This window comes from Rhamphochromis longiceps, linkage group LG23, assembly GCF_057381845.1.
Source record: "Rhamphochromis longiceps isolate RC_006_pf linkage group LG23, R_longiceps_female_GT1.1, whole genome shotgun sequence".
In the NCBI taxonomy this organism is placed as follows: domain Eukaryota; kingdom Metazoa; phylum Chordata; class Actinopteri; order Cichliformes; family Cichlidae; genus Rhamphochromis; species Rhamphochromis longiceps.
The window spans coordinates 39,802,513-39,820,464 of NC_140578.1; the positions used below are offsets into that span (position 1 = coordinate 39,802,513).

The window sequence follows — 17,952 nt, forward strand, 5'->3', positions numbered from 1 at the left end:
TGAACCATGTTATAGCGAGGGACCACTGTAACCATAAAAAGGTAAGGTTGTGGAATATGAAGGGACTAGACTATCCATTGACCAGGTAATGCTTTTAAATAGAGGTCTTGTTTTTTTTGTAGCGTTAATGTTGTAACAGTTAGCGAGTGTTTTCAGACTGTTTTCAAAAGTGCTCAAATAGCCCAGTTTAACCTGCAATGGCTCCTGCAACATGTTCTGCTGCCATGGCGGGGATAAATTCATGATGAAAAGCAGAAAATCGGCTGTCACAGATGATAACTTCAAAAAGTCTGAAGATGCTAATGCATTCCCTCCTTGCAGCGCCTTAGCCCTCCAGAAACCTAGGGTAGACTAGGGCTGCTCGATTATGGCAAAAATGATAATCACGATTATTTTCACTGAAATTGAGATCACGATTATTTGACGATATTTATTTAACCCTTTAAGACCTACTATAGAACCAAGTCCACCAGAGCTTATATTATTTTTTTTACATGCTGTAGTGCCATTTGTGGGAGCATTTCAAGTTGCTATACATCAATACAACTGTTATAGCCCATATTTTAATAATATGTATGCATTAAGTCCATAGTAATTACATAAATTGCAAAAAAGTGCAATAAACTACAAAAAAAAATTGAAAATCGCTTTTGTTTTGTTTACATATATTTCTACTTGGAGAAATTTAAGAGGCTTATCCCTCAAAACTTTAAATACCACAAAGTTGCAAAAAATAGTTTCCCACCACAGGAAATTTATTTTGAGTGTCTTCATAGTTTTATTTTGGAGATACAGCAATTTTTATATACTGCAGGAAAAACAAAAAACAATCCTATGATGCAAATTTGCAAAGAAAACAGCATGTGCATCATTTCACTGTGGGAAGTGTTACGAACAGCTGATAGGAACGGCAAAGCGTGTTTCTGGAATATTATGTTTTTGTTCCTGCAAGCGCTTTTTATGCAATTTTTGCAAAGCTATATGTGGAAGGAAACCGTGACCGAGGACAAGCTGATGGCATCAGATGTAAGTACAACTCCTCCGGTTTCATATGCAAAACAAATTATTGCGCTAGCTTACACGGTTCAGGTTCTACAGGGATTTAAAAATAGTTACGCAAAACGGAGCGTGCTGCTCTGACCGGCTTTAAAGGGTTAACAATGACTTTAAAAAAATAATATAAAATAGTGTGCAACACCACTGAAGTTTTTTTTTTTAAACTCTCTTTTCAACCAACGGCAGTCACTCTCCAAATAACTTCTGCTTAGCTTTCCGAGCTTCCCTCGGGTCCTCTTAATCAGCGGTCTCCAACCTTTTTTGCGCCACGGACCAGTTTATGCCCGACAATATTTTCACGGACCGGCCTTTAAGGTGTCGCGGATAAATTAGGGAGGGGCTAATAATCGGCTCAGTCATTTTTAATGATCGTTGAAAGCCCAGATCGTAATCGTGATTAAAATTCGATTAATTGAGCAGCCCTGGGGTAGACCCTAAATATTCATTCAAAATAAATGAATGAAAGGAAAAAAAAAAATCCAGGACATTCAAAACCACCATAATTCAGCATAATATTCTTATTACCGTCATAGCTCACAGGACCATATCACTTTTTTTCTCCATCTCTGTTGAAATAACCATGGCCAGTCATTTCTGAAGAACTGAACTCTGAAATGTGCATTGATCTCTGTGATGAGTGGTTATAAATGTCGTCAGAGATTCTCTGAGATTGACATGTTTTTCTGTTGTTTTGTTTTTCCTCACATATCACCCTAGAGCTCAAGGATCAAGTTCATCGGGTGTCCACTGTTAAAAACAATTTTAAACCATGTTTACTCACTTATTTATGATCAAAATGCAGATGTGACTCTAGCTGCTGTGTAGAAAAACGATCCGATGTATGACGGCAGCTGAACCCTCCTGCCATTCATGCTCCAACAGTCAGCCTTTTTTGAAAGTCTTGCCTTCAGTGATCCCAAATCAGATGATCGTGTTACAAAGTATGATTAGGTTTTACTTCCTTAACTTTGGCCTGCAATAAACGTGCATCGCAGCACTTGCATTTTCTGTTTCTCTACTTATTCACTTGAGATTTTCCTCTACTTTTTCACCCACACATTTATACATTTAAATTTTGTCCCACAGCAACAACACAAATGTTGACCGTACATTTCTGGTACAGAAGTCCAATTGAGATGAGCAATGTTTTTTTTTTTGCTTCTATCGTTTTATTTTTGAGTTTTTTTGTAGCAGTTTGGTATCAATTGTAAAATGGAAGAAAATGAATATCCACGTTTCAATCTATTGTGTAATTTTAGAATGACTAATTTGTCTAGCTCCACGCATGTTGTTAAGACTGTAGGAGTGAGCCACAGTAGCTGGACAGAACACGTAGACTACAAAAAGATCCCAGGTTGGATTTGAGGTTGCTGGAAGGTAACAGTGCTAACCACCACACCGTGAGACTTCTGCCACTCCTCTTTAAGCAAACATGCATAGAAATACAGTAAATAAGTTTGTACAATTCTAACAAACTTGAAAGTCAATATTTGGTGTGACCACTTTTATTCTTCAACACAGTCTGAACTCTCTTAGGCAGTTTTTCTTGTAGTTCTTTAAGCAGTCTTTAGGAACAGTTCTCCAAGCTCCTTGAAGGACATTCAAAGGTCGTCTTTGGATGTTGCGGTTCAGACTCTGGGGAGGCCAGTCCATGATTGATAGTGTTCACTGTGTGCTTTTCTGTCCTGGTATGCTTTTAATGCATTGGCAGCGTGTTTCGGATCAAGTCATGCTGAAAAATGTCAAATTTGGGTTCATCGCTCCATGAGACCCGTTGCCACTGATATTCAGTCCAGTTGTTGTGTAATTTGGCGTACTTTCTTTTTCTCCCTGTTTCCCTTCCTTCCACTGAGACCACTTGTGATTAGGATTGAGTGAACAGTAGATGATCTACTAAAGGGCTAGATGCAACTCTCAGGTCTTGTGTCAGGTCTTTCCTGGATGTTTTTCCTGTTTCTTAAGGACATGACTTTCAGATACTGTTAATCTGCTGTAAATAGATTTTTAGGCCTGTCACTTCTTCTTTTGGCTGTCACTTGTCTGGTTTTCTCAACGTTTTTAAGGACACACTGAAGATCATGATAAGATATGTGAAGTATTTGTTTTATAGCTCAAAACAAACAAAAAAACTCAGCTTTATGTTTGTCAAACTGTTATCTTTGGCATTTTTCTTAGAGTCAAAGGAAGCTGAACAAGTGATGTTTTTGGAACAATTTGCTAGAAACAAAGTGCATAAAGATGAAATGTAATATTGGTTCTTTACAAAGTTATGTGTAGACAAAACACTGGCTAATCTCTTGAGTTAGGCATCTGAAAAATGAATGAAAAACTCAATGGAAAAATTTTGATAGAGCTTCAGAAAGCTTGGAGAATTATTACCCAAACCCAAGACTTAGTTGGTCTTGTTCTTGAGCAAGATCAAGCCAACTGACCAGCCAGGAACTGCAATCGGCAGATTTCCAGCATTCTTGGCCCTGACTGATGACCAGCTCATCATTCTCCCATAGGTGCTTCTAGTTAATTGGAAGTTTTTCCTCCCTGGTCTGGAAAGCACGATAGCGTTGTTCGCATAATGCCTTATGCGAATCACTTACCACCAGACTCTTAATGTTTTTCTTGTCAATAAGTTGTGGCGATGCAATTGGAACAGCTGCACTAGTGTCCATCTTCCATTTTTATTTTTTTCCTCTGCTTGTGGGCATCTTTCTTCAGTATATAAGGGTAGACTCGCACTTGTATGTGTATGCTTCTGGAAGACTTGTAGCTTCAGTATGTGCACTCCCCAGACTGCTTACAGTACTGACAAGAACAAGTCCTGATGCATTTTCAGAATTTTGGTTTTCAAAGGAATTGCTAATATGAGTTCTGATGACATCTCCTCATTTTGAAGAAAAGACAGCAAGTAATTTATCTGCAAGGCTGAGATTTAGAAAACCTCATGCTTACATTTAAACTACAAAAATAAGAAGTCTTCAGACGTAGCCAAACGTGCTCAAGTATTATTGCTGTAAATCTGTCCTCGGCTGTTGTCACTCTTCACATTTTGCTCTGTTTTTCTTTCCCTAATGGTGTTTGCTGCTGCATTTTCTCCTTCGGTCTTTCATCACAATGATAACCGTGTAAAATAAAAGCTTTTGATTACATAACTGCTTCTTGGAAATGGCAGCGCTACCCAACAAAGGCAAACAGAGGTCCTTTTTCAGTGTGTTTGGTAGTTATTTCTCCATTTAATAGCTGTGGTTGAACTGGCCTGTCCACAAAGACGAGAGATAAAACATTCCCTCCTTCTGCATGTGCTTGGAAGTGCAATCTTAAGTTTCTCTTACTTGAGCAGCTGGCTCTCCTCAGCTCGGAGTGGCAGAACGGCTGCCACGCTCGGTGTCGAGCACCAGCTGGGCCATCTTTGATGCGATCTCAGTGTGGCACCAAAGAAACGATGTGCAAGGCGAGGTCACGGGTTGTGTTTGTTTGCCCTGGTGCAGCAGGGGAAATGGACAACATGTGCTTGATTTTTTTTCATGGCTCGGACTTCCTTCATGGTCACAGTTAAACGGATGGATAACTGGAGAGCAATAACAGCGAATAGCCCGTTTCTGACACAATATCAGTGCATAAATTGTTATAATTACCTCCATGGGTACAGCGTGGGCAGATAGGTGGAGAATTTTTAAAATTTATTTATTTAATTTCACAGAAGTGGCTGATAAATCTTTTATTTTGTGAAACTTTTGCGGTCAGTCAACTCCAAACACAGTGTTGAATCATTTGCTGCTGGAGCTGCTTTACTAATTTGCTTTCAGTTTTCCAGTAGTGTATTAATAATAGGGCTGTGCGATATGACCAAAATCTCATATCCCGATATAAGACATCTATCGTCCCGATAACAGTATATATATATCACAAAATTTTAACATTTTCTGTAAATTCTGTGACTCTCGGGCAGCTTGACTTGCGTGAATTGTTTCAAGCTGGGCGTCGTGTACCTGGAGTCAAGTGTTTTAACAGATGCATAAAATAAAACATGAATGTTTGTTATCATCTTATCTTTCTAATCTTATCTAATCTAATTCTTTTCATGTCAGTTGATGTCTATGATGATATAAATCGAGTCATTATTTATGCCAGTTTTTAAGGTCCCTGTTTTCTCCTGAGATGCAAAGTTGTAATTTAATTTTTGGTTAAAATATTTGATTTAATTTTTAATTCTGACCAGTCAGAAGCTTCAGGTGTTATAGAAGAACACAAACTAAATGAAAAACTGAATTCTTTGGTCAGTTCCAAATAAATAATGTAGATAAAACTAGAAGTTAGAATTACTAGACACCCTGCGATATGATGAAGTTGTCATTTTTACATTTTGCGATATGATGACTACTCTTGGTTGCTGGGGATCAGTCCGCCAGGGCCTTCTGTTCCTGGTCACCGCCCGGAACACATTGCACCCGACCCCTACGGCGCCTCCTGTGGGTAGTGGGCCTGCAGGAGGATGTGCCCATGTCCCTTTTTCAGGCTGTGCCCGGCCGCCCTCGGGCACCCTTCCCAGGCCTGGCTCCAGGGCAGGCCCCTGGTAACCCTGTCCCAGGCAGGGTGAACTGTTCCCTGGATCTTTCACTCATAGGGGTCTGAACCTGAGTCTGAACTCCTCACCCTCAGAGATGGGGTGAGGAGTTCAGCCATCCGAGAGCGGCTCAGAGTAGAGCCGCTGCTCCTTCACATCGAAAGGAGCAGTTGTGTTTTTGGGTTGTTGTTTTTTTTTTTTTTTTATGTAGATGTAAGGAGGCTTCTGTTTTTACTCGTGTGATCGAGCCGTTAGCTTGCTCTAAATTACGAGGTACAGTTGACAAGCTAAGTGTGTCCAGTGTTGGATGATTTGTTTGTTTTTTGGGTTGAACTGATTTAATGCAAGTTTGGTCAGCTGACTTAGGTGCATGAGATTAGCTCTCTTGTTAGCTCTCTTGTTAGCTCTCTCTCTAGCTCTCTCTCTCTTGTTCATAGCATTCCCAAAGTGTTTTCATTTATTTAATAAAATATCAGTATTTGGTGTCCAGGACTGCAAAGTCTTGTTTGATGTGTACAGTAATACTGTTGCTCGGGTTGTCATTAGCATTGTCCATTGTTATTTGGTCTTTTTCTCACTCACACTCCTAACATTCTGGTGTGTACGGCATCAGCAACCCAAACATTAGCTGCCAGCCTATCCTGACGTGGCTTTATTCTATTCCAAAAGCATGATTGGCTCGGCTCGGTTCAGCGCTGTTCTTATTGCCATTGGCCTTTCCAGATGTCTGCCAAAACAAGGATGGACTTAGTTCTATTGACTTTATATTGACCATGCCTGATTGTTATCATTTTATCTGGTTTCCAGCCCTAATGTACATATGCAGTAAATGTAAGGGCTAAAGACCTCCGGCAGATGCGGAGCTCAGAGTCGGCGGCCTCTGTACTCCCACAGGCCGGAGAGATCTCTACGAGATATACTGCAAAAGCTTTCTTCTGCAGCAAGCTGAAATCCTAACATGATATTTATCTGCAGAAGAGATTTTGGAAGCTGACGTCAGCCATGCTGTGACTTTGTAAAGTTCTTACACCACGCTTCTTTTCTTTGCGGATGTGGATGTTTGCATGCGACACACAGAATTGAGCCGGTGTTATTTTTGTGTTCCCTCCAGGCTGTTCGGTGCTACGATTCACTCATCCTTAAGGCAGAGGGCAAAGTGGACCCTGAGTTATTCTGCCAGCTGGGCCACTTCAACCTCCTCTTGGAGGATTATCCGAAAGGTGAGTCATCTCTTCACCTGCACTCAAGTGGGTTATACGCTCTTTGTTTTTTTTCCTGCCACTGTTTTGGTCGAATAAATGATTTCTATTTCAGCTGTCATGCCTTTTGAGTACGTTTCACATTTTTAAGCACAGTAGTTATTGTTCCTCTAAGAACAAACCTCTACAGCTTGCTGCTTGGTCATTTCCTCTCGTAAATCTTTGTTTGCATCTCCTTACAGCATTATCAGCATACCAGAGGTACTACAGTTTACAGTCAGACTACTGGAAGGTAAGACACGCAGGCCTACACGTTCACTTTCCCTTATTGTTTGTGATATTCTCACCTTCTTTCACTCTCACTCTAACACACACACACACACATTTCCCACACATATACCGGAAGCACGTTTGGTCTCAGCTGGGTTAGATGTTGGCGTAAGATGCGGTTTCAGGTTTCATGTCAGTCATTTTCACTGTTTCCTGCAAAGTTGACACTTGGCGGTGAGCCTAAATTCTAGTTTTGTTTTTTGTTTTTGTTCTTTTTTTATCAAATTCTATCAGGTGCTGCAGTGTTATATAATCAGTTAGCCACCAGTTTCTTTTTTCACCCCACTGACGTCTGATTTATTCTGTCCATTTTAGTAGCACATTAGCAAATCTTCACATAAGTTTAGTACCTTTTGGGTTGCTGTAATTTGGTAGGTTGATTTGCTGTAGTTAAAAAAAAACCAAAACACTGCATTGTTTGGTAGCTAAATAATTGCTCACCTTTCTGTTTTTACTCCCAGAATGCCGCCTTTCTGTATGGCCTCGGAATGGTCTACTTCCACTATAATGCCTTTCAGTGGTGAGTGGCAACTTCTTTTTTTCATTATTATGAATATTATTTCTTCATTTGGATAGACACAGGGAGAGTCTGCTGAGATCATTATTATTTATGTAATAAATGCACTGTGAATCTCTTCTGGGGCTGTTCTGGATTAAAGAGAAAATCACATCGGGCTGTGGCAGAATGGTGGTAGATGGGGAAAATGTTACAATGTCACACTACATTATGCTGAGCATAAGTGGATGGATATCAGCTAAACAAGAAAAAATACTGTTGTTTCTTAATGTTTGCCTTTAAAAAAATTTTTACACTTTTTAAAAACAGATTTCATGTGGCTTATTGGACTAGTAGGCTGATAAGATACAGTAGTTACCTTGATGGTAGGTTTTGTTGTTTGCTATTGTGGGTGATATAACCTCAAAATTATGTCAAAATATTTCAAGGCAATTTGCAATAATCATATTTATTAAAAAAAAGCAAAAAGAAAATGAAGAACTAAACGAGGTTTCACAGGTGATTGTAGCTTGCGGGCAGCAGTTTTTATTAGTGCAAATAAAAAAAGAGGGGTGTTTTCCATCTTTGTTTTATAGTGAGCTGAACTTGTTAACACTAGATTCAGGCAGCAGCTTCAGAGTGCAGTAGATATCGGTCAAGCTGCGTTCATTTGCACATAAGTACATATGTAAACCAAAATAGTCACCATCAAAATAAAAGCAACAAAGTTTTTGTGATTTTGAGGATAAATCGCAAAAACCAGTAATCCATTCTCTGTTGGGGAGTTTATCAAAGTGTGTTTGGTGCCTGATGTAAACTTATTTACATTTGAATCCTAATTTCCCATTGCCCGCATGTGGGCCGTTCAGGGACCCGTTAGATGAGACAATCAATGCCATTTTCATGCCTAGATTATGGATATGCTTGTTAGCTGGATTTAGATAAAGAATGGTTTGCACCAATTTGTGAATCTATCAGCTACTCTGCTAACTCAGCCTCTGTGGACAATTTGTAAGTGTTTTAGGACATTTGAGGGGTGTACCACGAAGCCAGGTTAACGGGTTGACAAGCTGGGTTGAGCTTAAAGTCTGGGTTTTCTGAGTGAATAGTCATGTGATGCGTGGAACGTGCCTTTTTACATGAGCGCACACAGAGCCTATAGCAGACAGCCTCGCTTAACAGAGGAAGCCGATAACCACCTCATGATAACGGCATCATAAAACAACATCACCAGACAGCAGCCACTGCTTTTAAGATGTATCTCAGGAAATAAATCCCTCCTTTGTTCTCCACATGGACTGTTGACCTGCATGAAGCCGAAGAATGCCCATATGTGATTGGTCACTTAGTAATACTCTGTCTACAAGCAGGCTACAAATACTGCTCAAAAGTGATCCAATCCACCGACTGCTCATTTATTAAACCCACACCAAATCCGTGAAGTCTTTGGCAGCAGCACACCTATGATCAGTGTCAAGTATTTGAGCAATTTCAAATATTAAAATTAAAAATATTGGTGTGCTCTACTGATGCAAGACAGAAGTTACATGCCTCAGAAGATGGCACTTTCAAACAGCAACAACGGTGAGCGCAACGATTCAAGGGAGTTATCCAAAGAAGCGTGCCTCTGTGATTACACAGCTCAGTTGTAGTCTGTATATGTTTACCAGCTGAAAATCTGCCTTTGATGGTGAGCTGTCCTATCTTGTTTCCATAGCAACGCCACGGCCAGCAAGAGAGACTCTGTTCTGGCTGAGTTGCCAATAAGAATCAGCTAAATTAGATTCTTCGAGATGCAGACATCAGCAAATCCAGCTGTTACCAGCTGCAGGCAAATTCCACTGAGGCGTTGTTTTCAACACGTGATTGTTTTCAGAGACATTTTTCAGATGTCAGGACATTTTTACCACTTGCTTCTTTTGTTGTTTCCAGTGGTACATCTAATGCACGTTTATCTACCATTTGAATTTATTTACCATCACAAATCATCATTATCTGACTCTCACTGGTGCCATTGAATGAAGCGGCCAGTTGAGAGCTGGAGAGCTAACTCAGAGATAATGGTCTTCTTGCACAGATCTGCATCTGCTCTGTTTACAGCCACTTTGGGCAGTTCTGTGAAGGGAGTAGTATGGTCTGTTGTAAGAAATCTTCAGTCTTTGGTCGGTTTTCTATTTGAAACGGTCTTTACTGCTTATTGAAGAGGACTCAGGGTGCTTTATATTGTAAGGTAGAGAGCCTACAATAGTAGAGAGAGAATCTGAACACTCAGGTGACCCCCATGAGCAAGCACTTGGTGACAGTGGGAAGGAAAAACTCCCTATAAACAGGAAGAAACCTCTGACAGAACCAGGAGATGAGACAAAGACGCACTGTGGAAGTGGTGAATGTGTGATGATGTAACCTGCGGCGCACGAAACGACCAATGTGGCGGGTATTGTGGCGGCTTAAAGGGTGTCCACACAGGAAGTAATGTGTCATTTAGGTCGCAAGCTGACATACTATTCGCATAGAAATGACTAATGAATTTGTTGATCATGAAATGTCATTTAACACATTTCCGGTCAGTTTGGAGCTAGATAGAAACCCTCAAAAAGCGTTAAATAAAAGCTTAGATTGCTTAAACTTTTTATTGTGTGTAACAAACAGGGTGCGTTCTCAGTTTCCAGGGAAGAAGCATCTTTAGTGTTGAGTAGAAGATGGCACGCCGGCAGCATGACTGGAACAAGCAGCTGCTGTCGGAGATCAGCTTTTGCTAATACCTCGAGTTTTTCTCTGAATCTAAATGTTTCTATTAATCACCCTTCTCTTTTTTTCTCCCCCTCCCCGCCCACCACCGCTTCCTTTTAATTCTCCCACAGGGCGATCAAAGCATTCCAGGAGGTGCTGTACATTGACCCGGGGTTCTCCCGGGCTAAGGAGATCCACCTGCGCCTAGGTCTCATGTTCAAGGTCAACACAGACTACGAGTCAAGCCTAAAGGTACGTGCAGCTTAAAGAGTCGCGCATCACTCTTGAACGAATCCCGAGAACCGGCGATGAAGCGAACAAAAGCAAAGGTGGATTTTGTCAACAGCAGCGGTTTCACACTTCAAGCTGACCTTGAAGCGTGAAACGAGCGAGCAGAGCACGACACAAAAAGGATGGGAGCTCCCATTCAGTGCCTGAATAAGCTGGCAGCTAGTGACAAATATAAGAGTGAATAAGTGATTGATTCTGTCTACTCATTTCTCTCTTACAGCATTTTCAGCTGGCTTTGATTGACTCCAACCCCTGCACTTTGTCCAAAGCTGAAAGTAAGCACCTTTTCTATTTATTTGAGTGTTATGTTATTAATTGTATCTAACCGCTTTTGTGAATATGCATCATTACTTTTTATTCTTTCAGCTCTCCCCTCCATCTTTTCTCCTTTCACCATCCTTCTGTACGCAGCGTTAGACCGGTGGTTTCGCTTCAGTCTACTTAGAGCACTGGAATTATTTGATATGCTGCTCCCATCTCATCTCGCCCGCCGTGCTACCTGTTACCTTGGTGATAGCAATATCCATTTTTGCCCAGGCTCCCGCTGTTTGCCTTTGCTTCTTTGTGTCCCCCCTCACTGCTTTTCTAACTCGCTCACATACGTAGCAAGGGCAGCCCCCATCTTACTCCCCACCCCCCTCCCTCTCTCTTTCTCTCGCTTGTTCGTGCTCTCTCTCTCCCTCCTCTCCACTCTCTCTCTCCCTCTCCATCTGCTGAGAGTCACTCAGGCAGCTTAGATCAGACACTGCAGCGCTCCAGACAAAGGAAGGTGCTGCCAGGAGCACAGCTTACCTACCTGCTCTGTTCATGTAGACTGGGCCAGCCTCGGGTTTCTGACACCTCTTTTTTATTGACAGCTCAGCACTACTTTCCAAAGACTTTTGGAAACACACTGAGGAGGGACTCAGTTTTTCTTGAAATGTTGAGTAACCTCTAACACGCTTGTGTTCTTGTCTCTCTCTCTCTCTTTTTTTTTTTTTGTAGTTCAGTTCCACATTGCTCATCTGTATGAGATTCAGGTAAGTGTTTGATGCTTGATTCGACCTGCACTTGAGCTCTGCTTGCTCTCAAGGGTACAAGACTAGATTTGCCCCCACCCCCCCATCTATGCTGAGTAATTGAGAAGGAGGGGGGGGTGTAAGTGCTGCATGTCGATTGAATGTGGAACAGCGAGGCGAATAGCTTTGACTTAGCGGTGTAAAAAAATAGCAGGGCGTCTGAATGCCGGGGATTGCCCTGTTTCCTATTTTCTCTTTTCTTTTTTTTTTTAAATTTGAACTACGTGCTGACAAATTGAGGACGGAGCAGGGTGCTTGAGTGGGTGGCGCGCGGGAGGGGATAGGAGATTACTCTCGGCCGATCGACAGGGTTGCCACGGAAACAAGAAAGTCTGTCTCCCCCTCTTTTGTATGCTGGTGGTCTCCCTCTCTCTGTCTTTATGTGGGTTTCATTGGCGAGGTACAGTAGCTCTCGGCAGCTCAGGGATGCGTTTATCTTTTTTTTTTCTTTTTTTTCTTTTTATTATTTATTTTATTGTATTTTATTTTTTTTAATTGTGCTGTGTCAGAACACGCCGCTGCAGTGAAAGACCCCCGGCTAAATTAAGAAGGGTGGGAAGTGCAGTCAGCATGATTACTACATTCCTGTCTCCTGCTGCAGGTTAACAGAGATGGAAAGACGGCCAAAATAGCAACTATAAAAAAACTATAACTACAAACTAAAAGCTATAGGTCTACACTATTGTTGGTTTTTGTTTTGTGTTTTTCTTTTTACTTTTTTAATCCTTGTTACATTTCCTCTTATCCTTTTCCCATATCCAGAAGAAATACCGGGCTTCCAAGGAGGCTTACGAGAGCCTTCTGCAGACAGAGGATCTTCCTGCGCAGGTGAAGGCCACTACCCTGCAGCAGTTAGGTAAGGTTTTCTAAGGATATATCATAGTTTTGATATTTCTTAAAAACAAACACACAGTTGGGTAATTGGATATATTCCCAGGCTGGATGCATCACACGGTGGAGCAGCTCGGGGACAGAGGAAGCAGGGACAGCTATGCCATCCAGTGTCTGCAGAAGTCTCTGGAGGCCGACCCTAACTCTGGACAGTCCTGGTACTTCCTTGGCAGGTATGCTGCACACTGGAAAAACAGCCTACAGAGGATTGTAGCGTTTGATACTAGTGTGCTCCTTACCTCTGCTTTCCTGAAATAAAGCAATAAAATAATGGATTGTGAGGCTCTAAAAGCAGTGTGTGGGCTGTTTGTGTGTCCTGGACAGCTGAGCTGGACAAGCCCCAATTCCTTTCTGATTAGCTATTAGGTCTATGCATTAGTGGCTAATGCTGCTGGCTAGCTGCTCCTAGGCATGTATTTCCAGCTCCATATTTTTATTTTTCAACTTCATTAGAGTGGCTTTGCATGATTAGCAGTTAAAAATAACCCCCATTAACTTTGGGCTCCTTGTTCATACTCTGTCTGAAACAAGCAGTTCTAGCTCACTTTACTCTCCTTTTAAGCTACTTTTAATCTAATTGGCTCCCCCCTCGCAGACTGAAGAGCTTCCTTCTTTCCACTTCTTTTATTTTTCTCTTTTTGTTTTGTTTGTTTGTTGGTGACCACACACTACTCCACTGAGAATTTAGATTCCAGTTCAGCATCTATGCATGCACCCCGGGCAGCAGACTTGAAGCGAACGTCAGGACTAGAACAGGAGTAGCTACTTAAGAATTGGGTTTTCAGCTGTCAGTGTCCTCAGTGGAATAAAATCAAGGCTTAAGAAAAAGCATGGGAATTTGGGCTGTGTTGTAAAAGGTTTATTGAAGGTGAAATTTAAATCCATAGCTTGGCAATATCAGCACTGTGTTCTCTTTGGTGGTTGATCAGGGAGGTACATTCTTTTGGCGCATCATTTTGTGTATTGGTTGTCACTTTTTGGCCGAAAGCAGATTAGTAATGGAGGTGAGGAGAATCAGAAATTGCCACCACCACTTTACACAGAGGGCTTCATTTTCCGATCCTCCTCATGTTTTAATTTCCTTAATGACTCTGTGGGTGAGCCTTCTCTATTGCCATTGTCTAGTTGATTGAAAGTATTTGTTCTGTTATGGATCTGGTAACACCAGGTGTCAGCTGGTGTTACCCTTTAAGCATGTCAAAGGGTGGAATTTGTAAAGAGGAATGTATTTTTGGAATATTATTTCCATATCGTGACAGCCTTTGTCTTTCCACAGGTGCTACTCCAGTATTGGGAAAGTCCAGGATGCCTTCATGTCTTATCGGCAATCCATAGACAAATCAGAGGCCAATGCAGACACCTGGTGCTCAATAGGGTAACTTTTGTATTTAAAAGTAATCTATTACTTGTTTTCACAAAGAAAAATATTTAAAACCATTTTTTTCTGCATCATCATTATAATTTTTCTTCCCCCTTCTATCGTCATCCTCCCCTCCCTCTTCCCCCCTCTGCCCCTGTCCTCAGGGTGTTGTACCAGCAGCAGAACCAGCCCATGGACGCTCTGCAGGCGTACATCTGCGCCGTGCAGCTGGACCACAGCCACGCCGCTGCCTGGATGGACCTGGGCACGCTGTACGAGTCCTGCAACCAGCCGCACGACGCCATCAAGTGCTACATCAATGCCACTCGCAGCAAGGGCTGCACCAACACTGTTGCGCTAACCCACCGCATCAAATGCCTGCAGGTGGGTGGTGAGGAGGATATCATAGAAGAAGCAACCATGCAAAGGCTGTTTGGATGGGTATATGGCGTCAGCTGGATTATTTTGTTTGAAGAAAATTTAACAGAAGTGCAAAGATATTTGTCTAACAGCAACAGTGAGGTTTTCATAAACGGTTTTTCCCCAGGTTAGGCAGTCGAGTAGCTTTAATTGTAGCATGTTGAGATGAGAACGCTTACTGAAACTGCTGGTTGCGATTTCCTTCTTACAATTGCAGGATAAAGTTAGCGTTTTTACATTTTAGGGTCAAATCTGTGTTTCTGCATTGTGACATAAATATGATTTGATTTTCACACAATGCCTTTAAAGCAGATAAGCACATCCCAGTTTGCATATCTGTGAGGGGAGGGTGTCAAGTAACCTCGTGATTTCAGTCGGTGAGGTGGCAGTCAGGTGAGGTGGGGTGGCCTGATTTTATTTTCAAAACAGGAATCTGATCTTTACAACACGTCTTTGAGGAAGACAACTGTTGCACGAGGAACCAAGTTTTCTGAGAACCTTGCAAAAAGAGCTGTGGATGTTCAGCAGGCCAGAGGAGATTACATAACCATCTGAGAAGAGTTTGGATTCGACTGATCTGCAGTCAGACTGCTGTTGCCAGTAAAGAAGAATTATCCTCTATACTTCATAGTGTGGTTCCTGTGCAACCTGAATTATGTTCCCAGACTAACTTCTAAACAGGTTGAGCCTCCCATATTGGCTCATGTTCCTGAGTCCACTAACAGCAGAGCGCTGATTAACAGTAATATTAATGGCTGGCCTACAAGGAGAAAGCCACCGCTCTCCATAAAGCATACTGCTACCCATATGCAGTTTACTGATGATCACATGGGTGAGCCAGACAGCTGCTGGAACAATGTTTTGTGGACATAGGAGACTAAAATAAATTGTTTTGGTCAAAGAAAGGGAAACGGTGCATAAGACAGTGTGAAGCACAGCGGTGGTAGTATCATGATTTGATTCTGTTGTGATGTATATCGGCCAACATGGCTTGTTCTTCCTGACACATCCATCCCATTTATCCAAGCTTGGGGCCGGCTTGTGACCTCCTGAGGCTGGGTTTGTCTTCCTGTCTTATGCAAAGTCAAATAGAAATGCTGTAGAAGGGCCTGAGGAAGCTCACCAGCATCTTGATTACATTCTTTTTAATGAAATAGTTTAAATTTCCTCCAAGCTAAGCCAGACTGATCAAAAGGCGAAACCGTTAGCTGCAGTTATTGCTGTAAAAGTGGCTCACAGGCTGTTAAGAGCTAAGGCTCAGTGTTTCCCTCCTCACAGATATGCAATACTGGATCATCTGTATCGAGAAATGAATGGATGTCCAAGTTGAATGTTTTCACTTTTAAGGTATTTATGTGGAAATGAGGAGAATCTTTTTCCTGTAATTGTAAGTGCTCTGTGAATAAGCATCATTGGGCTTTATGTTTTTTTTTCAACCAATCAAAAGACGTGTAACCTACTTTATCCCTGATTGAAGTTTGCTTTAATTTGTTGGAGCTGCTCTGGGGTTCACCGGAGTTGTTTGGCGTGGCTCATGCAGATAACGGGCAGAAAACAGTGCAGTGAACGCCACAGACACAAAATGATACCAGTGCAGGCTTCGTAGTAGGCTCCCTTTAGCATTAGTAGCCTCTCCCTTTTTCTGAACCTTCCTAATCCTAAAACTCCCTTGCACTTGGATAGCAATGCATGTGGTTTCTAAAGGGCTCTTCTCCAGTACCTTAATCTTCTTCTCTGCCTTTTGCTGTTCTTTACCATCCCTTTGAGGTTTAAATGAAATCATTCCTAAGGGATGCGATTAGACAAGCACAACAGAGACTTCGGAGGTCAAAGAATAAACCTGCTACACCCTTTGAGAAATAATTAGGTCTCCTTTTTACGGATTTCGAGAACGATTGGCGCTAACGACAGCTGATGTTAGCTGAGCGAAGTGGCCCTCAGCCCTCCCGCAGATTTAAAACCTGGGCGACCCCACATCTCATGCGTTAATTTATTCATCTATGCTGTCATTTTTTCCTTTACATATGCATGAAGGAATGTTACATTACCACCCAGTTTACTATAGCATAATTTCATGGCATTAAGACAAGCTCCACTGGCTTGTTTTAATGGACACTGTAACTGTGTTTGGGATCACTGTTGCTGAATGTACCTCCTCATGTTGTTAATGACATGACTGTAGGGTTGAGTTAGCCAGACCAGTGCAAGTTGGCATAATCACTGTCAGATTCTCAACTTGGCTTCACTTGTTGTTTTATTTATTTATTTATTTTTAACCTCTGCCAACTTACCATTGCTAATCATTTCTTTGTTTTGAGGTCATCGTTTTCAAAAAAAAAAAGTAAAAAAAGAAAAAGCCTTGTATTTTATTATTTTTTTTATTTTTATTTTTTTCACGTCGTTCTCCATTCCCCTAGGCTCAGTTGAGTAACCCCCAGCTCAGTAGCCTACAGAGTAAAAGTAAAATGCTCCCTCTTATTGAGGAGGCATGGAGTCTGCCAATCCCAGCTGAGCTAACCTCCAGGCAGGGAGGCCTGAGCAGTGCACCACAGCAGGTGAGAGACCAGATAGAGCAACTTACCCCACCCACTCCTCCTTCCTCCCCTCTTCTTGCCTCCCCCCGCCTCCTACCTCCCCTCCCTTCCTCTGAGTCCAAACTCAGACACTTAGGCTCTCGAAACACACACGCACACACCCGCAGGGCAGCACACACGCATGCACTGTCGTACATAACGATGGGTAACGCTTGAGCTCAATAACAAGGCGACCCCTCAAAATAAAAACGCCTTTATTTCTCTGCTGCCCTCACGATTGGAGACCTCGACTGCATTCCGAGTCTTCTTTTGTCGCAGCTTATCGCAATTGGCTACTGCTAGAAGCTCACGGGGTCACGGCCGCTTCACAGCAAAACCGAGCCAAGTGCTATCCATCCGCTGCACTCCCTTCTCCTTTTTTTCTTTTTTCTTTTCTTTGTTTTTTTTGGCCTCCAGCAGTCACATGGCTTCACCCATCACACTCAGTTTGATTCAAAAACCGAAAAAATCCGATAAATGATTTTTTTTCTCATTATTTTTCCTTTTCGATTTCTTCTTTTAATCCTTTTTTTCCTAAATCTAACCTGGTATTCGGGATTACACCCCACCCCTAGTCTCCTCCACCCCCCCTCCCTCGTCATGATCAGATTAAAGGGCTCTAATTAAAAGTAAAGTGGCTGTGTTTCTACTTCTCACACACACTTTGCCTCTTTCTTTTTTGTTTGATGCGTTCTCTTTTTTTGTTTTGTTTTTTCCCTGGTGGGGGCTTTTCTTCACCCTGCCTCGGTGTGATCGGTGAGGTCGTGCTGCCGTAGACTGTCCCCAGGCTTCCTATTGGCTCTGTTCGTCTTCCTCCTCCCCACCCGCCTCCCTTTCCTCCCCTTCCCTCTTCATTAGCTGACCTAGGCACCTTGCAGTGTTTCACCTCCACTTCATTTAAACACGTCGGTCATGCAGTAGATAGCCGTAGCTCTGCTATGTCCGTGTTTGCGTGTGGTCGTCGTTGTCGGAATGTGTTGATCTCTTAGC

At 42.1% G+C, this 17,952-nt stretch overlaps 1 protein-coding gene across 2 annotated transcripts in view; it reads left to right on the top strand.

Annotated features, from left to right (window-relative positions):
- The window catches only part of LOC146642551 (lysine-specific demethylase 6A-like), a 35,611-nt gene that overhangs the window by 8,282 nt on the left and 9,377 nt on the right, over positions 1-17,952 (top strand). The window contains exons 3-13 of one of the 2 annotated variants that reach the window (XM_085398558.1): positions 6,726-6,834; positions 7,056-7,105; positions 7,605-7,663; positions 10,501-10,621; positions 10,881-10,935; positions 11,645-11,679; positions 12,481-12,574; positions 12,656-12,782; positions 13,886-13,984; positions 14,134-14,353; positions 16,807-16,944. In XM_085398558.1, the coding sequence (XP_085254684.1) occupies positions 6,726-6,834; positions 7,056-7,105; positions 7,605-7,663; positions 10,501-10,621; positions 10,881-10,935; positions 11,645-11,679; positions 12,481-12,574; positions 12,656-12,782; positions 13,886-13,984; positions 14,134-14,353; positions 16,807-16,944 (1,107 nt within the window). The remainder of the gene's footprint in view (positions 1-6,725; positions 6,835-7,055; positions 7,106-7,604; positions 7,664-10,500; positions 10,622-10,880; positions 10,936-11,644; positions 11,680-12,480; positions 12,575-12,655; positions 12,783-13,885; positions 13,985-14,133; positions 14,354-16,806; positions 16,945-17,952) is intronic. The other variant, XM_085398559.1, reaches the window with a different exon arrangement.